The 21,544-nt window shown below is 43.5% G+C and overlaps 1 protein-coding gene across 9 annotated transcripts in view; it reads left to right on the forward strand.

Annotated features, from left to right (window-relative positions):
- Window positions 1-21,544, forward strand: part of cacna1g (calcium channel, voltage-dependent, T type, alpha 1G subunit) — a 219,363-nt gene that overhangs the window by 166,163 nt on the left and 31,656 nt on the right. For 6 of the 9 annotated variants that reach the window (XM_058621890.1, XM_058621889.1, XM_058621896.1 and 3 more), the window contains exons 20-27: window positions 2,643-2,766; window positions 7,931-7,999; window positions 10,406-10,590; window positions 15,885-16,011; window positions 17,523-17,654; window positions 17,743-17,832; window positions 17,958-18,150; window positions 19,697-19,747. In XM_058621890.1, coding sequence (XP_058477873.1) covers window positions 2,643-2,766; window positions 7,931-7,999; window positions 10,406-10,590; window positions 15,885-16,011; window positions 17,523-17,654; window positions 17,743-17,832; window positions 17,958-18,150; window positions 19,697-19,747 — 971 coding nt within the window. Of the gene's footprint in view, window positions 1-2,642; window positions 2,767-7,930; window positions 8,000-10,405; window positions 10,591-15,884; window positions 16,012-17,522; window positions 17,655-17,742; window positions 17,833-17,957; window positions 18,172-19,696; window positions 19,748-21,544 lie in introns of all 9 variants that reach the window. The other 3 variants (XM_058621894.1, XM_058621895.1, XM_058621893.1) reach the window with 2 other exon arrangements.

Here is a 21,544-nt window from a genome sequence, read left to right on the forward strand (position 1 = left end):
CCAGCCACACAGCCTTCATTTTACAAAATCCATCCATCCACCTACTGCGGAGATTTGAATACCGGGTGAGACGACCAAGGATGGAGTTTCTGGAGTCAGTGATGAGTTAAATTAAATCTCACCTGACGGGGTACACCCTGGACAGGTTGCCAGTCCATCACAGGGACACATATAGGGACAACCATATAACAACCACTCTCACACATACAGCCTGCATGTCTTGTGGGAGGAAGCCGCTGAACCCGGAGAAAACCCAGGCACACACGGGGAGAACATGCAAACTCCACACAGGAAGGCCCTTGTTCCGTGCAGGTCCCAAAAAAACCCAAACACAAAAGGACAAAAGTTAGTTTTGCAGCATCACACTGTGTCTCTTCTAACTAGAGTACATGTTTGAAATGTGACTACTTTAACACGCCGTGTAAAGTAACCCCCCCATTATATGATTTGGCACAGAAACGTTCATGACTAAGGGAAAAATGGAAGAAATTTATAGAACCAGTGAACGTGTTGAGGCTCATCATTTTATCGGCGCAGTTTATAGAGGAGCGGGCACGGGCAGTTAACCAGCAGCTCAGGGCAGCGGCCGACGTTAGCCATTATTCAGTCCCATCTGTGGTGTCAGTGCTTGCTACTGTGGCATGACTGGAGTTGAGGTTTTTATTTAGATCGTATTTCAAAAAAAATGAGTTGCAACAGTTTACTTTTAAAGCAAGGCTCTGTAGTCCGAGTCAAACCAGGAAGGAACATTTTATTGAATAGCCACCAGGTTTCAAAATGTGCTTCTTACTTGATTTAAAATGTCAGTAAACATTATCCTTAGGAGTTAATGACCTCAATCACTAGTTTCTGGTCTTCCTTAATAAAACATGATATCAATGAGATAGATAATGTTCCCATTTAGGGGAGAATTTAGAAGAAAGTGTGGCACACGGACAGAGTAGACACCATGTGATTGATAGCTTGTATCTTCCAATCGGTGGAGGTGATTTCTGCAGTTTTTTCTATTACATTTTTCATGAAATAGTCCACTAGTAAATTTGAATTATTTAAATAATTCTTGCTGGTTGTACTCTCACATTTGAGAAGAAGAAGAATAGCTACTCAGGGGAACGTTGTGGGAACCAAAAGAGAACATTCTATTAAGGTTGTATGGAGGTTGTGACAAAGTAACGTTACAGGAACGTTCTGGGAACCAAGAGAGAACGTTCTATAAAGATTGTATGAAGGCTTTGACCAAAGTAACGTTAGGGGAATGTTAGGAAAACTTTCCATATCAACCAGAGAACAAGCTAGGGTGGAACCTTCAGGGAATGTTCCCGCAACCAAAAGGTAACTTTTCCAGAATGTTCTAGGAACCAGACATTGTTAGCCGGCCTGTCATTCGTTATTGTCTATGAAACTGAAGGATTTTGAGTTGGATGTAGCTTTTAGTTGGCTCTGAGCCACAGCGGGCTGCAGGGTTTGTCCGCCGCTCAGAGTGATATCGAGGACACAGACTCAGCGTGGCGTACACACTGGGCCTGAACCACGATGGACGCCCACCTGTGATCGTGTCAGCAGACAGCGGCGTGGCGGGGGGCTGGGAGTCCCGCCGCTCTCACATAGACCTTCATTCACCTCAACCTGCCTCTGTGCTCACTGCTGTTTCTGAGGCTGCTGCCGCTGATTACAGCAGGGGGAAGTTCTTAATGAGCGGAGGACCGGCTGAGGGGTTGTGCATGTGGTCCTCGGCTCAGCGCGTGATTAGATTATGTGCAGCCGAAAGTGAAGTCTGAGCAGCAGATAATGCGATACAGATAAGAATAAGACAAATAGGCAACAGGGGGAGGATGTTTCAGATTTCAGAATGAATTGTGAATGTAATGAGCCCCGGCATTTCTATGTCCAAACTTCCCGTGTTGCTGCTTTCCACGTGGCGCGACATGAAAGAGATTCCGATGAAAACATGCTCTCCGCGTCTGTCGTCGCTCGACTGGAAGGCAATCGTCCAGCTCACAGGAAGTGATGCAGTGTGTGTTTCTGACATGTGTGGAATGCACTGGAATAGGAGCTGTTGTGAGTGTACGCACGACACACATGGCAGGTGACTTTGGGTACGATTATTATAAGGGTTTCAAAATATTCAAAAGAAAGGGACATTTTTCATAGTGTCTTTAGCAGGTTTAGTGTTGGAACTGAAGACCCTGTGACTGTGGAGGTCTGCGTGTGCTCGCCATGTGTCCTTAATGAATCCTGGAGCATCACAACGGCGTGTAAATATCAAAGAGGAATGACGCTGTACAGCCGGGGTAATACGTAAACAACAATCAACGCGGTCACATGACACTGACGCATGCACACAGATAAGCAAACGTCAACACAAAGCTGTCTGTTTCACCAAATAAGGTGGTCGTTTTTCAGACATGTTTTTCCATTTATACTACTGCGTTTTACACACAAACATATGATAAGATTATAAAATATGGTTTACAGATGCAAATTTGATTAAAGCAAGGTTTACATTTTAGCTAATATGCTAAATTTTATGTGGGTATACAACTTTCCAGGGATGGAATACACCTGATTTAAAGTTGTATTCCAAACATAGTGTGTTTTAATATACCTTTTTTTTTTCTGTGTCTGTGTCTTTATTCTGTCAGGTTTCGGATCGTGTGCAACAAGATCATCGCCCACAAGATGTTCGACCACATCGTGTTGATCATCATCTTCCTCAACTGCATCACAATCGCCATGGAGAGGCCTCGCATCGACCCCACCAGCGCTGTAAGTCTCAAACACAAACACAAACACAACACAACACAATGGCTAACGATCTCCTCCGCGAAGCCAGAGTCTATAAAAACGTACAACTCTAGTACGCCCACATGCTCAGGACTTCCTGAGATGTGTGTCAGTGGCTTTTCAAACACACAGAAACAGACACTGTAGTTTCTCTTGCTGCAGAGAAACGGAGCAGTAACACAGCCTGAGCAGGGAGCTGCTTCCTTCTTCACGGTGATCCAGTAGCTTTAGGTGATGTGTGCTACACCACCACCACCATCACCTCCTCAGCTAATGCACTAATGCACACACATACACACACATACAACAGCGCACAGGCCCTCGCCGCTGCATACATAAACACAATAATTATCACCGCTTGATTTTTTTTTCTTCCTTCTCCCCCCTCCTCGTCTCATGAACGAGGAGTTCTGTGGATGATTCTAATTGTGGTTTGGTCTCGCCAGAACGCTCTGCTCTGCTTGTTTTTGCATCTGAAACACACAGTAGACGGCGGCGCCGTAATTGATTCTATTATCTGAGGGGCTGACAAACGTGGCCAGTGTCCAGGAGAGGGGGCATTTATTTAGCAAAGAGAAGTCGTCACGGAGGGCAGTCTGTGTCACCTGGGCGTCGCTTACAGTATAATATTATTTAAAATAGTTCCTAAATGGAAATGTACGGAAGAGTATTAGGGCCACATTAAAAAAATGTTTTTGAAAGAAAGTAAAAAATAAATAAAACGGCATGAATTCTGAGAATAAAGTCACATAATTCGAGATTAAAGATTAAAGTCAGAATTCTGATTTCAATCTCAGAATTCATGCTGTTTTATTGTTTTTTTTTTTCTTTCTTTCAAATTTTCTTTTTACATGTGGCCCTAATACTCCTCCATAGAAACCGGTGAAACAGGCTTTGAGAAAATGCGCAGAAATAGGAAAATGAGACCAAAAATGCAACGATGTAACCATGTAAACACGATATGTATCTGTTGTGCAATAACTGTAAAAAATCACTTTATTTTACATACTTGCGTCACAGATTGAACAGAGATGTATATTTTTTTAGTGCGCATTTTAAAAAGAATCTTAAATAACTAGAAAGACAACACAAGCTCCCACATCCCCTTGCAATAGTTCAAAATTTAAACACTAGAATTTAGCGTTAAATAGCCAGACTCCATTTTCAATGTGAAATCTTAATGATTTTTTTCCCCATTCATTAATTCCTTCACTATTTTCCCAATTATGACGTAGACGCTTCTCCTCCTTTGTCGTCCTCTGCCTCTCGCAGTGACAGACGACGCGTGTTATATCCCATAAATAGAAAACGCAGTCACTCTCACAGAGCATTTTAGTGAGGAATGCAGTAATTATGATACAGTCCTGGCAGTTATGTCACACTCGCTGCTGTTTTGGTTCGGTGTTGCCCGTTGCCCCCGGAGACCATCTTCCCGTAGCTCAGTGGAAAACGATTGTGGGGCGATTATGTCGCCCTATTATGATTTATTATTTATAATTGAGGTAAAGGACAATACCTCAGTGTGCCGAGCTCCGCGCCGGATCGCGCCCAGTGTGTTAGCAACAGCAGAAAATAACAGCAATCAGGGGTTTTCTGCGGAGTCGTCATCTGCTCCACAACCACTTCAAGGCTAAAATTCGATGACGCTACAGTTTTGTGTTGTTAACCCTTAGAACACAGAGGATTTAGGCTGCTTAGTCTGTTAAAATGTATATGAGGCTATGAGAATGTGGAATATAGAGTGTCTTATATCCTTTTTTTCCTATTTTTTATTTATTTAACCTTTATTTATTTAATTTTATCCGCAAAAATGCCTTGTTAACTGCTCCATATGTCAGACTAATACTGGTATCGGTAGAGAGTTGTGAGAGTTGTGATATCGGTATCGTCCCATCCCTGCAATTAACCAAGGGTGCACTTTATGAATGCAGGAAGTGTTTGTGATCACAAAGTTGGACTTTTTATACAGCTGTAGCTTTTCTATTGAAGGTAAGAGACCAAACTTGTAATTGTTTTCAGTGTCGTGTGACTGAGCGGCCTCTCAGTTTAAATCATATTCGGCCTTTCCTCTGGAGCTCAGGCTGAAATACGATAAAGACCCTCAGGGTGATGATGTGTTGTTGTGGTTCCAGACGCACTGGAACGGCAGCGGCCGACAGCGGGAATAATCATTTGAAAGTGAGGAGTGAGTGAAAAGTTCGGGGGTTGCACTCTGGATTTCTGGGACTGAGCATTGTAATGTGTGTGTTTTTTTTTTTTTTTTTAAATCTTCAGCTCCAGTCGTACACAAAAGCGGAAAAAAGAGTTTGCCGTTCATATATGAGAAATGCAGTGGGAGAACAGAGTCTGAGTTAGAAGCATTATTTTCAGCAGCAGGACGAGGTCCAGGTTTGAACTTTGAAGGATCGGGAACACACACTCGCACACTCGCTCACTCGCTCACTGTGAATTATGCAGAGCTCTTCCTGCTGCCGTCTCATGTGGGATAATTTGGACATTATCTGGAAATGTGACCACAGAAGTTGGCGAGAGGCTTTCGTGGACAGTCTGTGAGAACGATGAAAAGTCAAAATCTCTCTGACTGGTTAGTGGAGGAACCATTATTAACCGACCGTGTTAATAAATCAACATTATTTAGTGGATTCTTCTTGTCGTTTGTGTCGCGTTCAGGCTGCATTTCATGTCCAAAACCCCTGCAGAATCCAAGAGGGTACAAACTAAGCCAGACACGACTCATTCTGGGTTTTTTTTCTTTCTGTTTCGAACTTGACCCGAGGCTAAAGCTGTCAATGCGAGGCTCTCTCACTTCTGCTGGATGTGCTGTCACTGGTAGTTAAAGACACGGCGATGAAAGCAGACTTTTGCTGAGTTTCTGACATTTTTCGCACTGACCTCAATTCAGCATTACTTCTTCGTCAACTCTCTAAATCTGATTCTGACAGTTTGAGTCATTGAATGTCGTGACGTTGCGCACACGTCTTCCTGTTCCCAATCACCAAACGTAACTCTTTTTAAGCCTTGAACACCAGGCCATCAAACTCATTTTAGTTCCGGGGGCCACAAATGGCACAGTTTGATCTCAAGTGCGCCAAAAAAGTACAATAATAGCATAATAACCTGTACACAGATTTTAGATTTAACAAATTATGAACAATCCTCAAATTTTTGGAGAAAAATATGCCTCAGTTTACTGTTTACATTATGTGCATTACAACGTACAGTTCACAAAGGCACAAACATCTAGTCACAGGTATCTCAAACTGAAAAAATATAGCATTTTATGAGGTTTCAAAAAATAAATTCTTCCTGTGGGCCAGATTGGACCCTCTGGGGGGCCGGTTCTGGTCCGCGGGCTGTATGTTTGACACCCCCTGCTTTTGACACCTAAGCCTCAAAATGTCCGTCTGGAGTTTTTTGCCTCGTTTAACCATAAAAGGGCCCCGTTTTTCCAGAATAACTTTCAATATCTGGCAGTTATGTTAAAATAGTGTATTATCAATGGGTATACAATAAAAATGGAAACTATGTACAGGCGTTTTTCCAACTCTCTCCTCTCTTCCTGCGATAGCGAGTGAAATTACCGTAATAACCACACGTCGGCTTTGACGCGCAACTTCTCAGCTTTCAGAAACCCGCTGGAATTTTTCTGATAGCACAAGCCACCGCGTAACTACGGTAACGCAAAGTGCGCAAATGTGTCGTTGCCGCGATGTGCTCGCTGTTCAAGGGTTAAAGCTGCACTGAGTTTGTGTTACTCCGTCCCTCAGGTCCATCACTTTTATTTTGTTTCACGCTAAATTTTCACTAAAACGAACATAAAAGCGCCGTAAAGAGTTGGCCAACGCAGGCAGCGTGACCGCGGTGACCTGCAGCAGAAATTACTTTTCAAAATTTTGTTTAAACCTGGCTCCGTCACACGCTCAGATCAGGTATCCACGCTCTCACACACACACACACACACATATGGCGCAAAAAAAAAAAGAACTCTGCTAAGGATTAGTCGGTTCATACAAAGCAGCGCAGTCAAATGTGTAAACCATAGCTGGTAATGTTATTATTCTCACTGAGTTCAAGTGCAGATTTAGGGGAAATCTATTGACCCGGTGCATTTACTGTCTCAACTTCTCAGCATGAGCGTAATTCGACAGCGTAATCATCGCAGTTGCAGAATCCAACCTATCTCCAATCCTCTCTCTCTCTCCCTCCTTTTTCTCCTTGTTTCCTGTCACATTAGTTTATAATGAATGAAATCTCGCTCACACAGTCGAGCAACAAATAGCTGCTGTCAGGAACTGGAATTTAAACTGCCACTGTAGTGCTGCAGCGTGCGTGCGTGTGTAGTCTGAGGCCGTGGGAAAGGCAGCCACCTCCACAGAGTCAGCACACACACACACACACACACTCGCTCAGAGAGATTCAGTGGCAGAAACAGGGTCGCGTCTCCTCAGACGTGAGGGGGGCGGAGGGTAAATAAGCAGCCGGAGCGGGGTCTTAATTCTTGCCGGGGCTGCTTGTTTTCTCTTCTCAGTCCTTGTTTGGCTCAGTAAACAGGCTCCCATCGCTCTCCTGCAGACGGACACCGCTGAGCCCGCGCCGCGCCGCCTCGGGGCAACAGGGAAACATGGAAAATACTAGAAGATTCTGAGTGTGTATTGGAGGGGAAGTCCCGATGGGTTTTGTGTAACAGTGCCTTTGAAGTGTAAAGCGAAAAATGCAGTAGATGCTGAGGACTTGGTTGTAAGATTTAAAAGTGACAAATGTATTTAAACACTCGATGGATCACATTCCTATTGACTCAGTCAGAATACTTAAAGATAGCGCCCCGTAAATCATAAAGTAAAAAAAAAAATAAAGTAGCCCAAATCAGATGCCTTGTTTATCCCCTCCAGTGACAATTTTTTATTTTTTTTTACAATTGCCTGCCAGCCATCATTAGTGACTGCAATGGAGATGTTTTTAAGGTTCCTCAGTACGAAGGGGGGAAAATAGCTCCCTCATACATTATTCAGCAGTGCACTAGATCAGTGGAGAAGAGCAAACACAGTAGAAAAACCCATGCTCATAACATCTTTGTGCAAAGTTTTAGAATCAGTTCACTCACGTGTCTCTACTCTGCTCTGGTTTTTTTTTGGTTTTCTTTTTGCAGGAGCGGCTCTTCCTCACGCTGTCCAACTACATCTTCACGGCGATCTTCGTGACGGAGATGACAGTAAAGGTAAGACGCGTCGGTTGTGTGAGAAATGAAAAGAAAGAAGGGATTTTACACATCTGTCCTTACACCACTGGTGCATCTTTACAGTGTCCAAATTACTCAACCTCTTCTCTTTCCAAACTCACTCACTCATTCATCTTCTCCCGCTTTATCCTCTGCTGTGCCAATCTCAGCTGACACAGAGCGAAAGGTGGCGTCACACCGTGGACAGATCGCCAGTCCATCACAGAGACAGACACCTACGGCCAATTTCGAGTGTCCAATTTCGCTTAATCCCCAAATCTGCACGTTATTTCCAAACTCCTTCTAGAAAAGTCTGGACAGCCATTTTGGCAACATCCTCAGGCAGCTATTTTGGAACTAATGACACCAGGCTTCTATCTAAATGAACGGGGGAAACAGACATAACTTTCCCTCTTAATGATCGCCCGGACATAACAGCCACATAAATGGAAACAGCAACAGCCAAATCTGATTAAAAACACTTAAAAAGATTGGTGCCTTCTCTCAAAATAATCTCCTTATATGCGAGCACAAGGGACCTTTCTACTGTTGATCGGCTTTGGCTCCTCCCATTTTTGGGACGTGAACCTCCCCCGTGCGTTTTCAAAGTGTGTTTTTCAGTCGCAACTCTGATTATTGATAAATGTATTTTTTCTGGTTTGACTGCGCTGAGGAAGAAGATTGGTTTCTGGGAAGAAGGTGTGAAGATGCGGCATTTTTGGCATTAAAAGAGCTCTGTCTGTTCTTTATAATGCGTCTGCTCTTATTCACGCGATTCATATCAGCACTTTTTCCATAAAGTATTTGGTAGCTGAGCTTCTTTTTTCTTTTTTCTCTTTTCTTTGGTTCCATTAACCACCTTAGACACAGATTGCATCACATTCACATCGCTTTCATTTCTCCTGAGCTTTAGAAAGAAGAAAGGACGCAGCACATCTGTGTTCACTCACAATATCAAGTTGTTTTTTTTTTTACATAAGATGGAGAAACCTGACCCAGACTCAACCAGACTCAGGTCTGTCTGATACCCACGTGTACTGTGAGCCCCCAAATACACACACACACACACACTCTCTCACACATAGAATAAAGACAATTAAAGAGAGTGAGGAGGGTTTGAGACTATTCTAGCAGACAGTGAACACACACACACACAAAGTCTGGCCAGTTTTCAGGAGGCGCAGCTCTGAATGGAGGTCAGCGGAGGCGAGAGCGAGCCAGCGAGTGAGCGGCAGCAGAGGGGAGGAGAATTCACGGGTGTCATTCATTCCTAGACTTTGTCTCTATTTTTGGTGCCAGTGCAACACTGAACACACACAGAGTTACGTTTCGGATTTAGAAAAAATCAAAAAAAAAATTTAAATAGCAGCTAAAGCTAAACAAAAATGTCTGTCTTTTTCCGCACTTTTACTTAAGCACCTTGCATTACCGTAATTACACGACGGTTTGTGCTGTCGGAAAAGTTCCAACGTCGGTTGTTGCACTTTTTATAGGAAGCCGGCGAATCAGCATCTTTGTCAATATTTACCCTCTTATATCTAATAATACCCTCCATTTTTTTGGTCCGTTTTTGGACATTGAGACAAAAACTCAAACGAATGTTATTTAAAATAAGTTTCATACTGTTCAAATTTCAACAGGCACAATCTGCTGTTCATGTACAACTATAGAGTGGTTTTCTTCATTTTAAATTGTTAATACACTATTTTAACATGCAGTAAATTGTAAATAACTGCCCATTGAACACTTGACACTTTCTGCGCCTTTTATGGTTAAAATAAGCAAAAAAGTCCAGACGGACATTTTGAGGGTTAACGGAAATTATAAAATATAGTAGAATAGTCCAGTGTTCTATTCAGGGGAGGTAGAGTACAGTTTGCTGCACAAAGAAAGTGTTTATCAGAGACCTGTTTGTTTCCATATAGATGGATTCATCTCTTTGATGATTCCCCCTCGCACATTAATCACATACCATCCCCTGTTATGCATTGACTTATGTCAGCTAATGGAAATTAACTTCTCCCTCCCTCCCTTCCTTCCTTCCACCTTCTCTCCCCGCTTCTCTCTTTCTCTCTTGTGCTCGTGTGCTTAGAAATGCATGAGGCAAAAATGACTCGCCTCTTGGCCTGATTGAATGTTTTTTTGAAAAAAAAAAAACATTTAAAATAAGGTCAGCCGTTTCCTCTATTATTTTCTTAAATGCAAATAGGTTTATGGGCTGAATAAGTGATGAGCGAGGCACCTATGGAATTTAAGATGAGTTTTGCCCCTGAGCTCCGAGCACACTCTGCCAAATCAATACGCTGCACATGAGAGACACCAAGCGTCACGTCCCGGTTAATGATTTTCCCCATTCATCTTCCATCATGAGTTATTGTTTATCTTTATTTGTCTGTCCCTGTCCAGATTGTGGCGCTGGGCTGGTGTTTCGGGGACAAGTCGTACCTGAGGAGCAGCTGGAACATTCTGGACGGGATGCTGGTGATGATTTCCGTCATTGACATCCTGGTGTCGCTCATCTCCAACTCGGGCACCAAGATCCTGGGCATGCTGCGAGTGCTGAGGCTGCTGAGGACCCTGAGGCCGCTACGGTAAGTGGACTCACAAAATCCCAAATGTTATTATTTGAGTGGGAAAAAAGGCAGAAAAGTATCTCTATTAGTTAGTATAGTATAGTTCTTTTGGGTCTCCACGTGAATGCAAAAGTCCCCTGCATCAAGCTACTTGAGTGTGTGGCTTTGTGTGGCTCGACTTGGCTCACGGTCACATGCTCGTCCGTTGTCTCATCTCATGAAGCGGAGCTCTTGAGGCTTTGTCCTCTCTTGAATATTTATCACAGCTCTACAGACGGAGCCCAAGAATCAAATATTCACTTTCATGCTTGCCAATTTTACCCACTAAAGACCTCTTTTCATTCTTCACTGTGCTCTTTTTTTTGTTGTTGCCTTTTTCAATGTTCACCCCTGACTTCAAAGTGAAATAAAAGTAAACACGTTTTAAGCGAGAAATCACCTTTTTCTTTTGCTAATATTGAAGTCTTTTCTTTATATGTAGAGAGAAATAAGTTGTTTGTGCACTGCCTTGAATTATCCCACGGGAGCGATTGAAAAAGCCTCCATTAGGGAGGTCCATTTGTAGCTAAAAACACAAAGTGGGCGCTTTAACTTCCCTTTATCTTGAGTTTTCTTTCCTGGTGAAATCAAGATTTTAAAAATGAAAAAAATTTAAAAATTTGGCATCATTCAAACACAGCGACACCAGAAAACCCATGTCTAAGTCTTACTATCATGTTCATAATACGAACAAGGTTGTTTTAATGTGATAGCAGGACTTTTTTATGCTTTTTTTTTTGCATGATTTCCTACGTTCCTTTATTGTCATATTCATGCTAGAGTGATGGTGTAGTGAATCCATTTTTAAGGCTCATTTGCGAGATGCGATTACGGCCCTCGTCGTGCTCAGATTAAGACAAAGCAGGAATCCGCTGAATGTCACTGAGTATGTGTTTACCGTCAACGCAAAACAATGCGTCGATGAGGTTCGACTCATCTGGCCTCTCGTGTTTCTTGCCTTGTCAGCAATTATCTGGTATTCACTGTGTTAGTTCAACCAATGAAGACTTTAAGCCGAGTCATATTTGCCACTTTTGCATCCAGAAGAGCTGCGTCCCATTTCTGCATGCTTGTACATTTCCGCGGTTCTCCTTGGTGGAAACACATCTTACATTTCTTTTAAGTAGTTATGATTTCTCATATCTGGGTCATCCCTTTTGTGTTTCCCTAGGGTTTGTTTTATTTTATTTATTTAACCTTTATTTTACCAGGAAGTCCCTTGAGATAAAATCTCTTTTCGAGGGAGACCTCACCAACAGGCACGCCGGGAACAAAAAAAGAAGCAGAAAACTGAAGAAAAACATACATACACTGCTTAAGACGTCATAAAATCATCAAGTCCAGTTTAAGAATCTAGCACAGCATAAAGCGGTAGAAGATGAGAGCTGAGTTGTGAAGTTGTGGACTTCACATAATGTAACTCTAAGCAAGTCTCCATGATTTACTTCATCTTTTTTTGACGAAAAACAAGAGGGCGCCACCAAGTGGAAGAGAGTGAACAGGTTTGGCTCCTGTAACATTAAACTCGGAATTTGAACCAAAATGTGATATTTGAGAATGAAGTTCACATCACTCGAGGGGATTTTTTCTAATCAGATTCAGGACGACTGTGACAAACAGAGCACTTAAAAACACCCCCGTACCTGAATCTCCCTGAAGTTGCACACGCTGTCCTAGTTAATCCCCGGAGGGCAGCGGGGATGAGTTCTGTATTAATGTCGAGCAGGAAGGGTTTTAAAGTCAGATTAGAAAATGTGTAGCAATTACAGGAGGAAGAAATGGAGTTTAGTGGAAATATTCTCGTGAGCAAAGGTCAGCCGTTTCTCTGATGATGGTTTCAGTTTGACAAAAAATAAGGCAGAGGAAGAAATAAGATTAGGACGGGAGGGAGAGGGTGAGTGATCGGAGTGCAGGGCAAAGGAGGAGAAGAAAGAGGAAAGAACGGTTCGTGGCATCTTGGCTTTCTCCTCAGAGGCTGCAGACGAGTTATAGGAAAGCAAGACTGTAAAATCACTTTTTACGGTGGTAACTCACTTTCAATCCAAGGAGGAGGAGCGTGGCGTTAGAGACGGCCGCATATCAAGCCAATAGTTCTGGCTGTTCAATTTATGTTTTCGTGAATCCACTGCTACTTACGACTTTGTAGGAGATGATTTAACAGCACACGCCTTAGTTAACTTTGAAGACAAAGTCTGAGCATGTGTCTTTGTCACCTGAGAGAAAAGGGTGGCATAAAAACTTGTGATTTCTGATATCAGTGCGAAGTATAGGCTAAGACAGAGTTCTGGTTCTTTGAGGCAAAGGAAAACCTGATGTTCTTAGACATTTGGAGCAGTTGAACTCATTCCAGTCTCCGTGAGGAAGCTGCGCAAGCATTTTACTTTACATTCACATTAAAATGAGCGTCCATTCAATCTGCTTTTTTTACACACACGTAAACGATCCCACTCGGTTTCATTCACTCGTCCTACCTGAAGCATTCACAGCTGTTTGCTTCCCACACCTGCTTGTGAACGTGAAACTAGGAATCTGGCCTTGAATCTATAGCACATTTTGTCCACTTTAGCATTTTTTCCTCCTCATCAGGCTCCATACTGGCCTTTGTCCATGAACGCAAACACATTCCCCTCAGACATACAGCTGGAAGGAAGCGCCCTGAAGGTCATGTCAGGCATAAATACTGGACGTTTAAACTAAATATGAGCTTGTCTGTGTTTTCCTCTCTGGTGTCTTGGTTCATGTGGGAGTTCAACGGAGCTGCTGGCACTGACTTGGGAGTAGCAATCAATCAGCAATCGTGTGTGGTCACAGGCTGGGATCAATGGCAGCTTGACGCTTAGCAAGACTGGTTTTAAACCGTTTCCCTGAACTTTATGCAACTATGGAGACCATTTCAAGAGTTTGTTCCCAAAAAAGAAACATGTGCATTTTCTATCTCTATTATTTCAACTCGCAGGTGATTTTGTGGAGGCGCCTGATGCTGTTTGCTCCTCAGTAAAATATTAATGATGGCACCACATTACACGGGCTGTGTGTGTGTCCTCTTAAACAAAGGCAATGCATCATTCTGTCACATGGACAAATGCATACACACACTCTTTGTATAGCATTGCTTGTGTGGACAATTGTCTCTAACCCTAACCTTAACAATTACAACTAAATGCCTAACCCTTAAACCCAATTCTAACCCCTCACAAAGTCTTTAAAGTCGTACTGTAGACCACAGCTGACGACTGAGAACCTTGTGTCACCAAACAGCACCAACGTATGCACCTGAGAAACTCGGTCTGTGCCGACCAACAGGTCCGTCCATTGATAACGCTCCCCGTCATATTTGACCCCTGTCAGCTCTGCCTCTCAGCTCATCTATCACTTGATGATGTAATTACCTGGAGGCTTTCTCCGCTGTCACACTCCATTTCTCCCCTCCCTCCCGTTCGCCCCTTTGCTTCTGAAGATGCTGATGGTGGCCAATGTACTCAGCACATTCACGGTAATTGCTATTCTTGAAGATTATGTTTGTGTGACACGTTCACTTGCTGACCCACGGGGTCACAATTCCCTTCATTCAGTGGCGGCTCCAAGATTAACGAGTGGAGGCGTTTGAAGACAAGAGGAGCAGGAAGAGAGTAAAACAAAATTCTGTATATATTCCTGCAACCTCCCGTCCTATTTCCTATTTCTTTCTCCCAGCATTTCTTAATTATATCCAATGTTTGCACTGTGGGAACACGGCTGCCACTTATTGCCCTACTTGTTGTTCTCTCTCCCCTCGTTGTAAAGGATCTGCTGGGGGAGTGGAGCTCATGTGTGCAGGTGTTGTACATTGCAGCACTCTCCCTCCTGCTTTGTATATAGCACCAAAGACAAGGGCACACTCTGAACCGCTGTGCAATTATACAGAGCGCCGGATTAGATGAAGCAGCACTAACTTCTTTTCTACCTCCGGGCTCCGTCCGTTCAGCTCCTCCTCCTCATTCTCCCGCATTTGTATCGTATGCAAATAAACATTATGGAGTGAAGCCTCGTCGCAGTTTGTGTCTTTTCACGTCCCACATCATCAGAGTGTATTGACTCATAATAACAGGCTTGTCTCTGCTTTGTTGTTGTCTTAATAAGCCTTTTCACTCCGCCGTGTTTGCGAATGTGCCGCTCAAACTCGATGGAAAGAGGTAGAGAGGTGAGCTTGGTGTTTTTTTATATACGTGAATGCAGAAATGTGTGGATGTGGAAACATCTGTTTGCGTGTGATTTTCTCTTTGCACTTTCAAAAAATAGAACAGAACAGATCTTCTTGTCATTGTTCTGAAAAGACGATACAGAAAGATAAAAAAAATTCAGATTATCATCAATTACTGAAATGCAATGCGACATCGCCAGCTGTTTGTCATCATCTTGTTGAGCTTCAACTCAAAATGTTGGCAGCAAATGCCACAACTACTAATTTGTCAGCCACTGTCATACGAGTCCATGCAGCTATTGACCACGAGCGCCTCCTGTAGGCCAACGGCAGCACTACATTCCAAGATCGTTCCCCAGCAGAACCTCAAGAGAGGCGGCGAGTTTCAGGGCGATGAGGTTGTCTCCATAAGCTTGTTATTCCCTGATCAGGGTTATTGATCAGTGGGATCATGGGGGTCCTGGCTCCTTATTATCTCATGTCTTCTCTTTAATGTGCTATTGACTCTTCATTCACTCAACTGTCAGCTCAGGGGGAAATCATACAATTCAGACAAAGACAAATGGACAAGGGCCCCGGCAGATTATCACTTTGACAGCATCTTTGACTGTTTCGCCCCCTTTTCTGTATCATCATCATCCTCATATTGATTGTTGGTGTGCGTGTTGCATTTCGGTTGCTCACGCGTGCACATCAATGGGATCTGTCGTTGCACACGTTTGTGTTTCTCCCCACTGTGGAAGCTCAGTCGCCGTGCAGTTCAGTGCCAGGTTTCATGCTGACACTAATTAAACATGCTAATCAGTCCATTGGCTTAATTAGACGTGTCTGTTTCCTTGACGGCAGGAATTTAAGGAAGCTGAAAGAGGGGTGAAAAGAGCAGAAATGAATCAAAAAGTCGTTTTCGCTTGGGAAATGGGTGCACATTTTCCAGCTGTAGTAAACAGAGCAAATCAAGGAAATACAAAATTGTGCACTGGGTGTGGATGTAGAGGTTAGAGCGCCGCAGGCATCCCTGCTGCGACTGGTTTAAGCTGCTCTATAAGTCACAAACATACTCAGCACTAACGTTCCATTATATGCTGTGTTACAGGGTGATCAGCAGAGCCCCAGGGCTGAAGCTGGTGGTGGAGACCCTGATGTCATCACTGAAGCCCATCGGCAACATTGTGGTCATCTGCTGCGCCTTCTTCATCATCTTTGGCATCTTGGGAGTGCAGGTGAGGGGAGGAGAAGGGGAAGTGTGTGGACAAGAAATAATGAGACAATCACAACACCAGAAACATTATCCTCATTTGACATAATACTGTCTGATAATGCAGCAGAGCTTTCCACGTCATTAATTATACATTAACACTCTTACGCTCATTAGCCACATTATTAGGTGGGGTGGACACTTAATAAAGTGTCATGGTGTGTGGTCTTCTGCTGCTGTAGATCATCTGCGTCAAGGTTCTTAGATGCTCCCCTATATGTCTTTGTTTATAACAAGTATTATTTGAGTTCCTGTTGCCTGTCAATCGTTTTTAATCCATCTGGGCGTTCTCCTTTGACCTCTGCATCACTTGGATTGAGGCATTTTTGCCCTCTGCCACTCGGACCATTCTCTGAAACCCATAAAGATAGTAGTGCATGAAAATTCCAGTAGATCACAAGTTTCTGAAATTCTCATACCAGCCTGTCTGACAATCGTGCCGCATTCAAAGTCACTTAAATCACAGTTTAAGGCTCAGTTTAAAACTCCAGCAGGTTATCTCGACCATATCTACATCCCTAAACACATTGAGGTACATTGAACTGTTTGGAAATAAAGTAAGAGGGTCAAGGTTGAGGTGGTTTGGTCATGTGCAGAGGAGGAATATATTGGACAAAAGGATGTTGAAGGTGGAGCTGCCAGGCCGGAGGAAAAGAGGAAGACCACGGAGGAGGTTCATGGATGTTGTGAAGGAGGACATGAGGACAGTTAGTGTAACAGAGGAGGACACAAGGGAGAGGACAAATGGAGACAGATGTTCCGCTCTAGCAACCACTAAAGGGAAAAGCCAAAAGAAGAAGAAAAAAAGAAGAATACGAGCAAATGTCCAGAGCAACAGATCCTGTTTGATATTTTGGGAAAACATTACTCCACTCACTGCTGTTCTTTGATACTATTATCTTCACTAAATGTGGACAGTCAAAGGTTTTTCTCAAAGGTTTCGAAACCAGTGACCTGAAGCAGTGAGGTCATTCAGCTGAGTCATGGTAGACAACGAAGCAGGGCCAGTAAAGAGAAGAGAAATATCAGCTCGACAGTCAGTCGAGATGCTGGTTAAAGGCCAAAGATGATTTTGATGCTGGTTGGAAACAGCTGCGAATGATGAACCTGAGGCTTGGGCAAATTTGAAAGAACTGGAGCTTGAATTCAGCTGTCGTGTTAGTACCGTGTTGGTAAAGTGATCCTAATGTCGAAGACTGGAGTGTAGAACCAGGACATGATGTGTTACATTAAGAAGCTGATTAGTGAATGACTCACAGGGGGAGTAGGAGAGAACTGATTGCCACACCCAAGCATGGAGAAAGAGACAAACTGGAGACAAACAGGAATAGCAAGGACAAGAAACAACCATCAGAAACAGAAGATTTGGAGAGACTCAGCTGGTACCAATATTAGCTCTTTAAAAAGTGGTCGGGTTAAGTGCCTACAATATCAAGTTTAATATTAAAATCATATCTTTGGTTTTCTTTTCTCCAGCTCTTCAAGGGGAAGTTTTTCTTCTGTCAAGGTTTAGAACATAATGTGAAGAACATCACCAACAGGTCAGACTGTGTGCAGGCCAACTACAAATGGATCAGACACAAGTACAACTTTGACAACCTCGGACAGGTACAACCTCTGATGGCTAAGAATGTGTATTAGTAGCTACAATGAACTGTTTAAATGTGAACCTTTGTTTCTGTTTTTCCCATCTCAGGCCTTAATGTCTCTGTTTGTTCTGGCGTCAAAAGACGGTTGGGTGGACATAATGTATAATGGACTGGATGCTGTAGGAGTGGACAAACAGGTAACCCTGAACACAGCAGCTGAGCACTTGTAAAGGCGGAATGCTCTGTTAACCTTGGTATACGCACAACAATACAATACCTCTGAATATCAATAAAAAATCCTCTGTTCCTCTCTATGTTTCAGCCAGAATTGAACTACAACCCATGGATGCTGCTTTACTTCATCTCGTTCCTGCTGATCGTGGCCTTCTTCGTGCTCAACATGTTCGTGGGCGTGGTGGTGGAGAACTTCCACAAGTGCCGGCGCCACCAGGAGGCCGAGGAGGCCAAGCTCAGGGAGGCGAAGAGATTGAAACGCAGGGAGAAAAAGAGACGGAGTAAGGAGAAGGAGCTGGCTGGTCGGTAGTCTTTCCACATCTTTCTGAGTCCTGCTTGATTTGAGCCTGAGCCTTTTATTTTATTTTTGCTTCTTGAGTTGGTTTGGCCGAATCTGACAGAAACGCAGTTAGTGATGTAGTACCAACAATTATCGCTACTCTGCGGTAGAACCCTCCCTTTTCCCTCATTTCAGTAGCCATTTGGCTCGATTTTGTTGAAGTCCAGTGGTCACCTACTTTGACTCTGCAGACTTGCGAAGACTCTTCTTCAACTCCAGCAGCAAAATTCATCACGTTTGGTGTTAAGAAAAGCTTCCATAACTGGTCAGGTTGCAGAGCAAGGATAGCTGACCGCTGGTGTTAGCACCGCCCCACCCCCACCCCCACCCCCACCCCCCCTACCTTGCCTGGTCTTCCGTAGACGCCGTGCTTGGGTTAGCCCTTGGGAGCATGCCCAGTCAGTGCTGACAGATGGGACTTGCATGGTGTTGGGTCTACATAGAGCTAGAGGGAGGGGGAGTTGTTGGTGATTTAATTGCCCCAATCAAAAAGGAGATGACCCCCCTCCCTTCCTCTCTTCTGCATGTGTACAGCCGCAGGGGCAGGGATTGACCCAAATCTGGAAGTAAAGAAGGAAGGGTTTCCCCTTAGTTTTCCTGTAGTTAAAATCACTTGGCTTGTAGGTGTGAGAGGGAATTCCCTGTTTGTCCCCCCCCCCCCTCCGGCTGTATAGTAGTTGATGACAAACTGCTTGGTTTGTTTTTTTATTCTTTCCACTGCCTCCTACAACCAAAAACACCAGCACAAACTTCTGATAGTATTCCCCCTCTGCAGAATTTGGTGTCTAACTTTTTTTTTTACATATCCCAAAGGAGCAGTGGACGATCTTAAAGCGCAAATTCCCTTTTGATGTTTTTTTTATATGGAAACTTTATTCAGTAACCTGATATGTTTTCGCCCAGCTCTTGAGAAATACAGATAGACGTAGAACTTCCTTTTTCAGGAGGACCGATGGAGAGAATCCCTTAGATCCTTGCACACTAACACATGAGGCATTCCCCCTCTTTCTTGAAAAAGTCCATTCCCCTGGTTTTTGTTATTTCCTTCCCTGATTTTTGTTGGCTTGTTGCTTTGGAAACCTTTTTTATACACAGTGTTCATTAAGATGGAAACAGGGCTTTATGTTGATTGAGCAACTTGAAAGGCAAGAACGCTCACTGGTGCAGCTCAACAGAATAATAGTTTCTCAGATGGATCTGGTGGATGTTTGCTTGGGTCTCAGAAGGTTTGGGTTGAGGGTCAACGGCTTGTTTATTGCTACAAAACCAAAAGAGCAAGTGTTAATCAAAGTACTGGACTCAGAATTACTGGAAAGACAAAATATAGGAACATAAACCAGCTTAAACTTTGATCGCTTCCTTCTGGCCTTACTCCATCCCTCTTTCCCTCTTTCTTTCTCTTTGACTCTCTCCAGTTTCTAACTCTCTGCCCGTCCTTCCTTGCTTTCTTCTGCCTCTCCCTAACTAACACAGTCTCATTCCTCTAGATTTAATGGTTCCGGGGGTGAGTTGGGCCCTTTCTGACGGCACATTAAAAGGTACAGAGTTTCTAGCATGATCTGTGTGTCCCTTTAAACCTACCCACCACCACCGACCACGACCACCCTCCATGGTGGCTAGAGTTCTCAGTTCAATGATCATGGGAGGTAGGGCCCCATCCCGCGTCCCCGCCCCCCTGCCTCTCTCCCATCAGCACTCGGTCCACTGGACATGCTGTTACTTGTTTTTTCTGTCGTGGCTTTGTCCTTCACAGCTCTTCCACACCGTCCGCGATCCATCCACTGTCCACAGCACCACCGCACCACCACCACCACAGGAGAAGAAGGCTTTGGTATAGTTAAGTTGGCAGATAAAAAGAGAAGGAGATGAGGTGAGGCAGGTGTATGTGCCAAGGAGCAAGAAATATCCAGCTTGCCTTAAGGTAGAGGATTCCTGAGCATCTTTTTCCTCGCAAATAAGGACGCTGTCGTCATGTTGCAGTGGGAACGTGGTAAATTTACTGCTACAAAAGTGTCACAGGGCATGGGTAATAGAAGTTTTAGACAGGTTGTAAAGATGAAATTACTAGACAACGGAGCTTTGAGCTATGCATTTGAACACTGGGCAATTATAGTATTTGGTCTGTAATTGATATGGACATTCAGTCCATTTATGGCGCTTTGCCGTTATACAGTTCTTAGCACTACTCGTCTCGGCTCTACTCGAGATAGTACCTGCTACTTGGCGCTTTTTTTGGGTACCTGCCCTGGCGAGGTTCCAAGGGAGCTGTAATGTCAACAGACTGCTGTGATTTGTCAGAGAGTATTGGCGCTGGAAGAGTCATGGGTGCTATGCAAGAATCTAAACTGAACAATGTTCCAGTCTAAAGAGGCGTAAGCATCCTGAAAACATGCTTTAATCTCCAACATTCAGCGGGCGTGTCTAAAATCTCAATATTTGACAAAGGAGTCATTTTTCTGAATGGTAATACGACGTTGGTAGTGGCTGTGGGAGACTCTCTGAAGGTAACATCCTTGGCTGGCATGTTGCTTTTTTTGTGATCACTTATTATTTATTTTCAAAAAACAAGGGCATGACACAATTCAAAAGCAGTAATACAACAGGTAATATCCTATGCTAATCAATTAATCACCGTAGGGAATTATTCACAACCTTGTAATAAAATAAGACAATACTTTAGATTTGACTCATAATGTCAGCTACTGCTGTTGTACATCACTGAAGAGTCTGATCAAGTTGTGCAAGAGGTGCTATTTTGGATGAATAGCTTTTTTCTTTTGCTAACTTCCTCTGATAACATCTTACATTAAAGGTCACTGACTTCCATTAAAGGACATTACACCAAAGAAGAACATTCTGTTATTTTCCCACTGAGTCAAGACGGCGAGTGCTAAAGTATGAAAATTACTATCAGAGTGAATTAAACAGCAACAGACTCGATCAGACACTCAGTTTTTTTTTTTACCGCAGTCTTCACAGCTCAGGCTCAGGGACGGTGGTTTCACTTCCCAAGTGGATTGAAATACTTTAGTTAAGTTGAAAATCTATTTCAAGATTATATCACTGTGTATCATAGGATGCCGTGATTAAATCATGATCCAAAATAGACTTTTTAGGCTCTTTGCCAACCTGCTTACGTTCATCTCCAGGACCTAATAGCTGATTTTCTGCATTGCACTGCGAACAAAGGTTACAGCAGGACAAGTTGTTATTAAGAGAGACCGCGGCAGAGATGTTAACAGCAGTTGACTCACGCTGGGCGTAGAGGTGATAGAAATGTTTGACCACTCGGAATGGTTTGCTGGCAAACACGCTTGGATTGTCGCGAGTATAGT

Source organism: Solea solea, chromosome 21, assembly GCF_958295425.1.
Source record: "Solea solea chromosome 21, fSolSol10.1, whole genome shotgun sequence".
NCBI classification, from domain to species: domain Eukaryota; kingdom Metazoa; phylum Chordata; class Actinopteri; order Pleuronectiformes; family Soleidae; genus Solea; species Solea solea.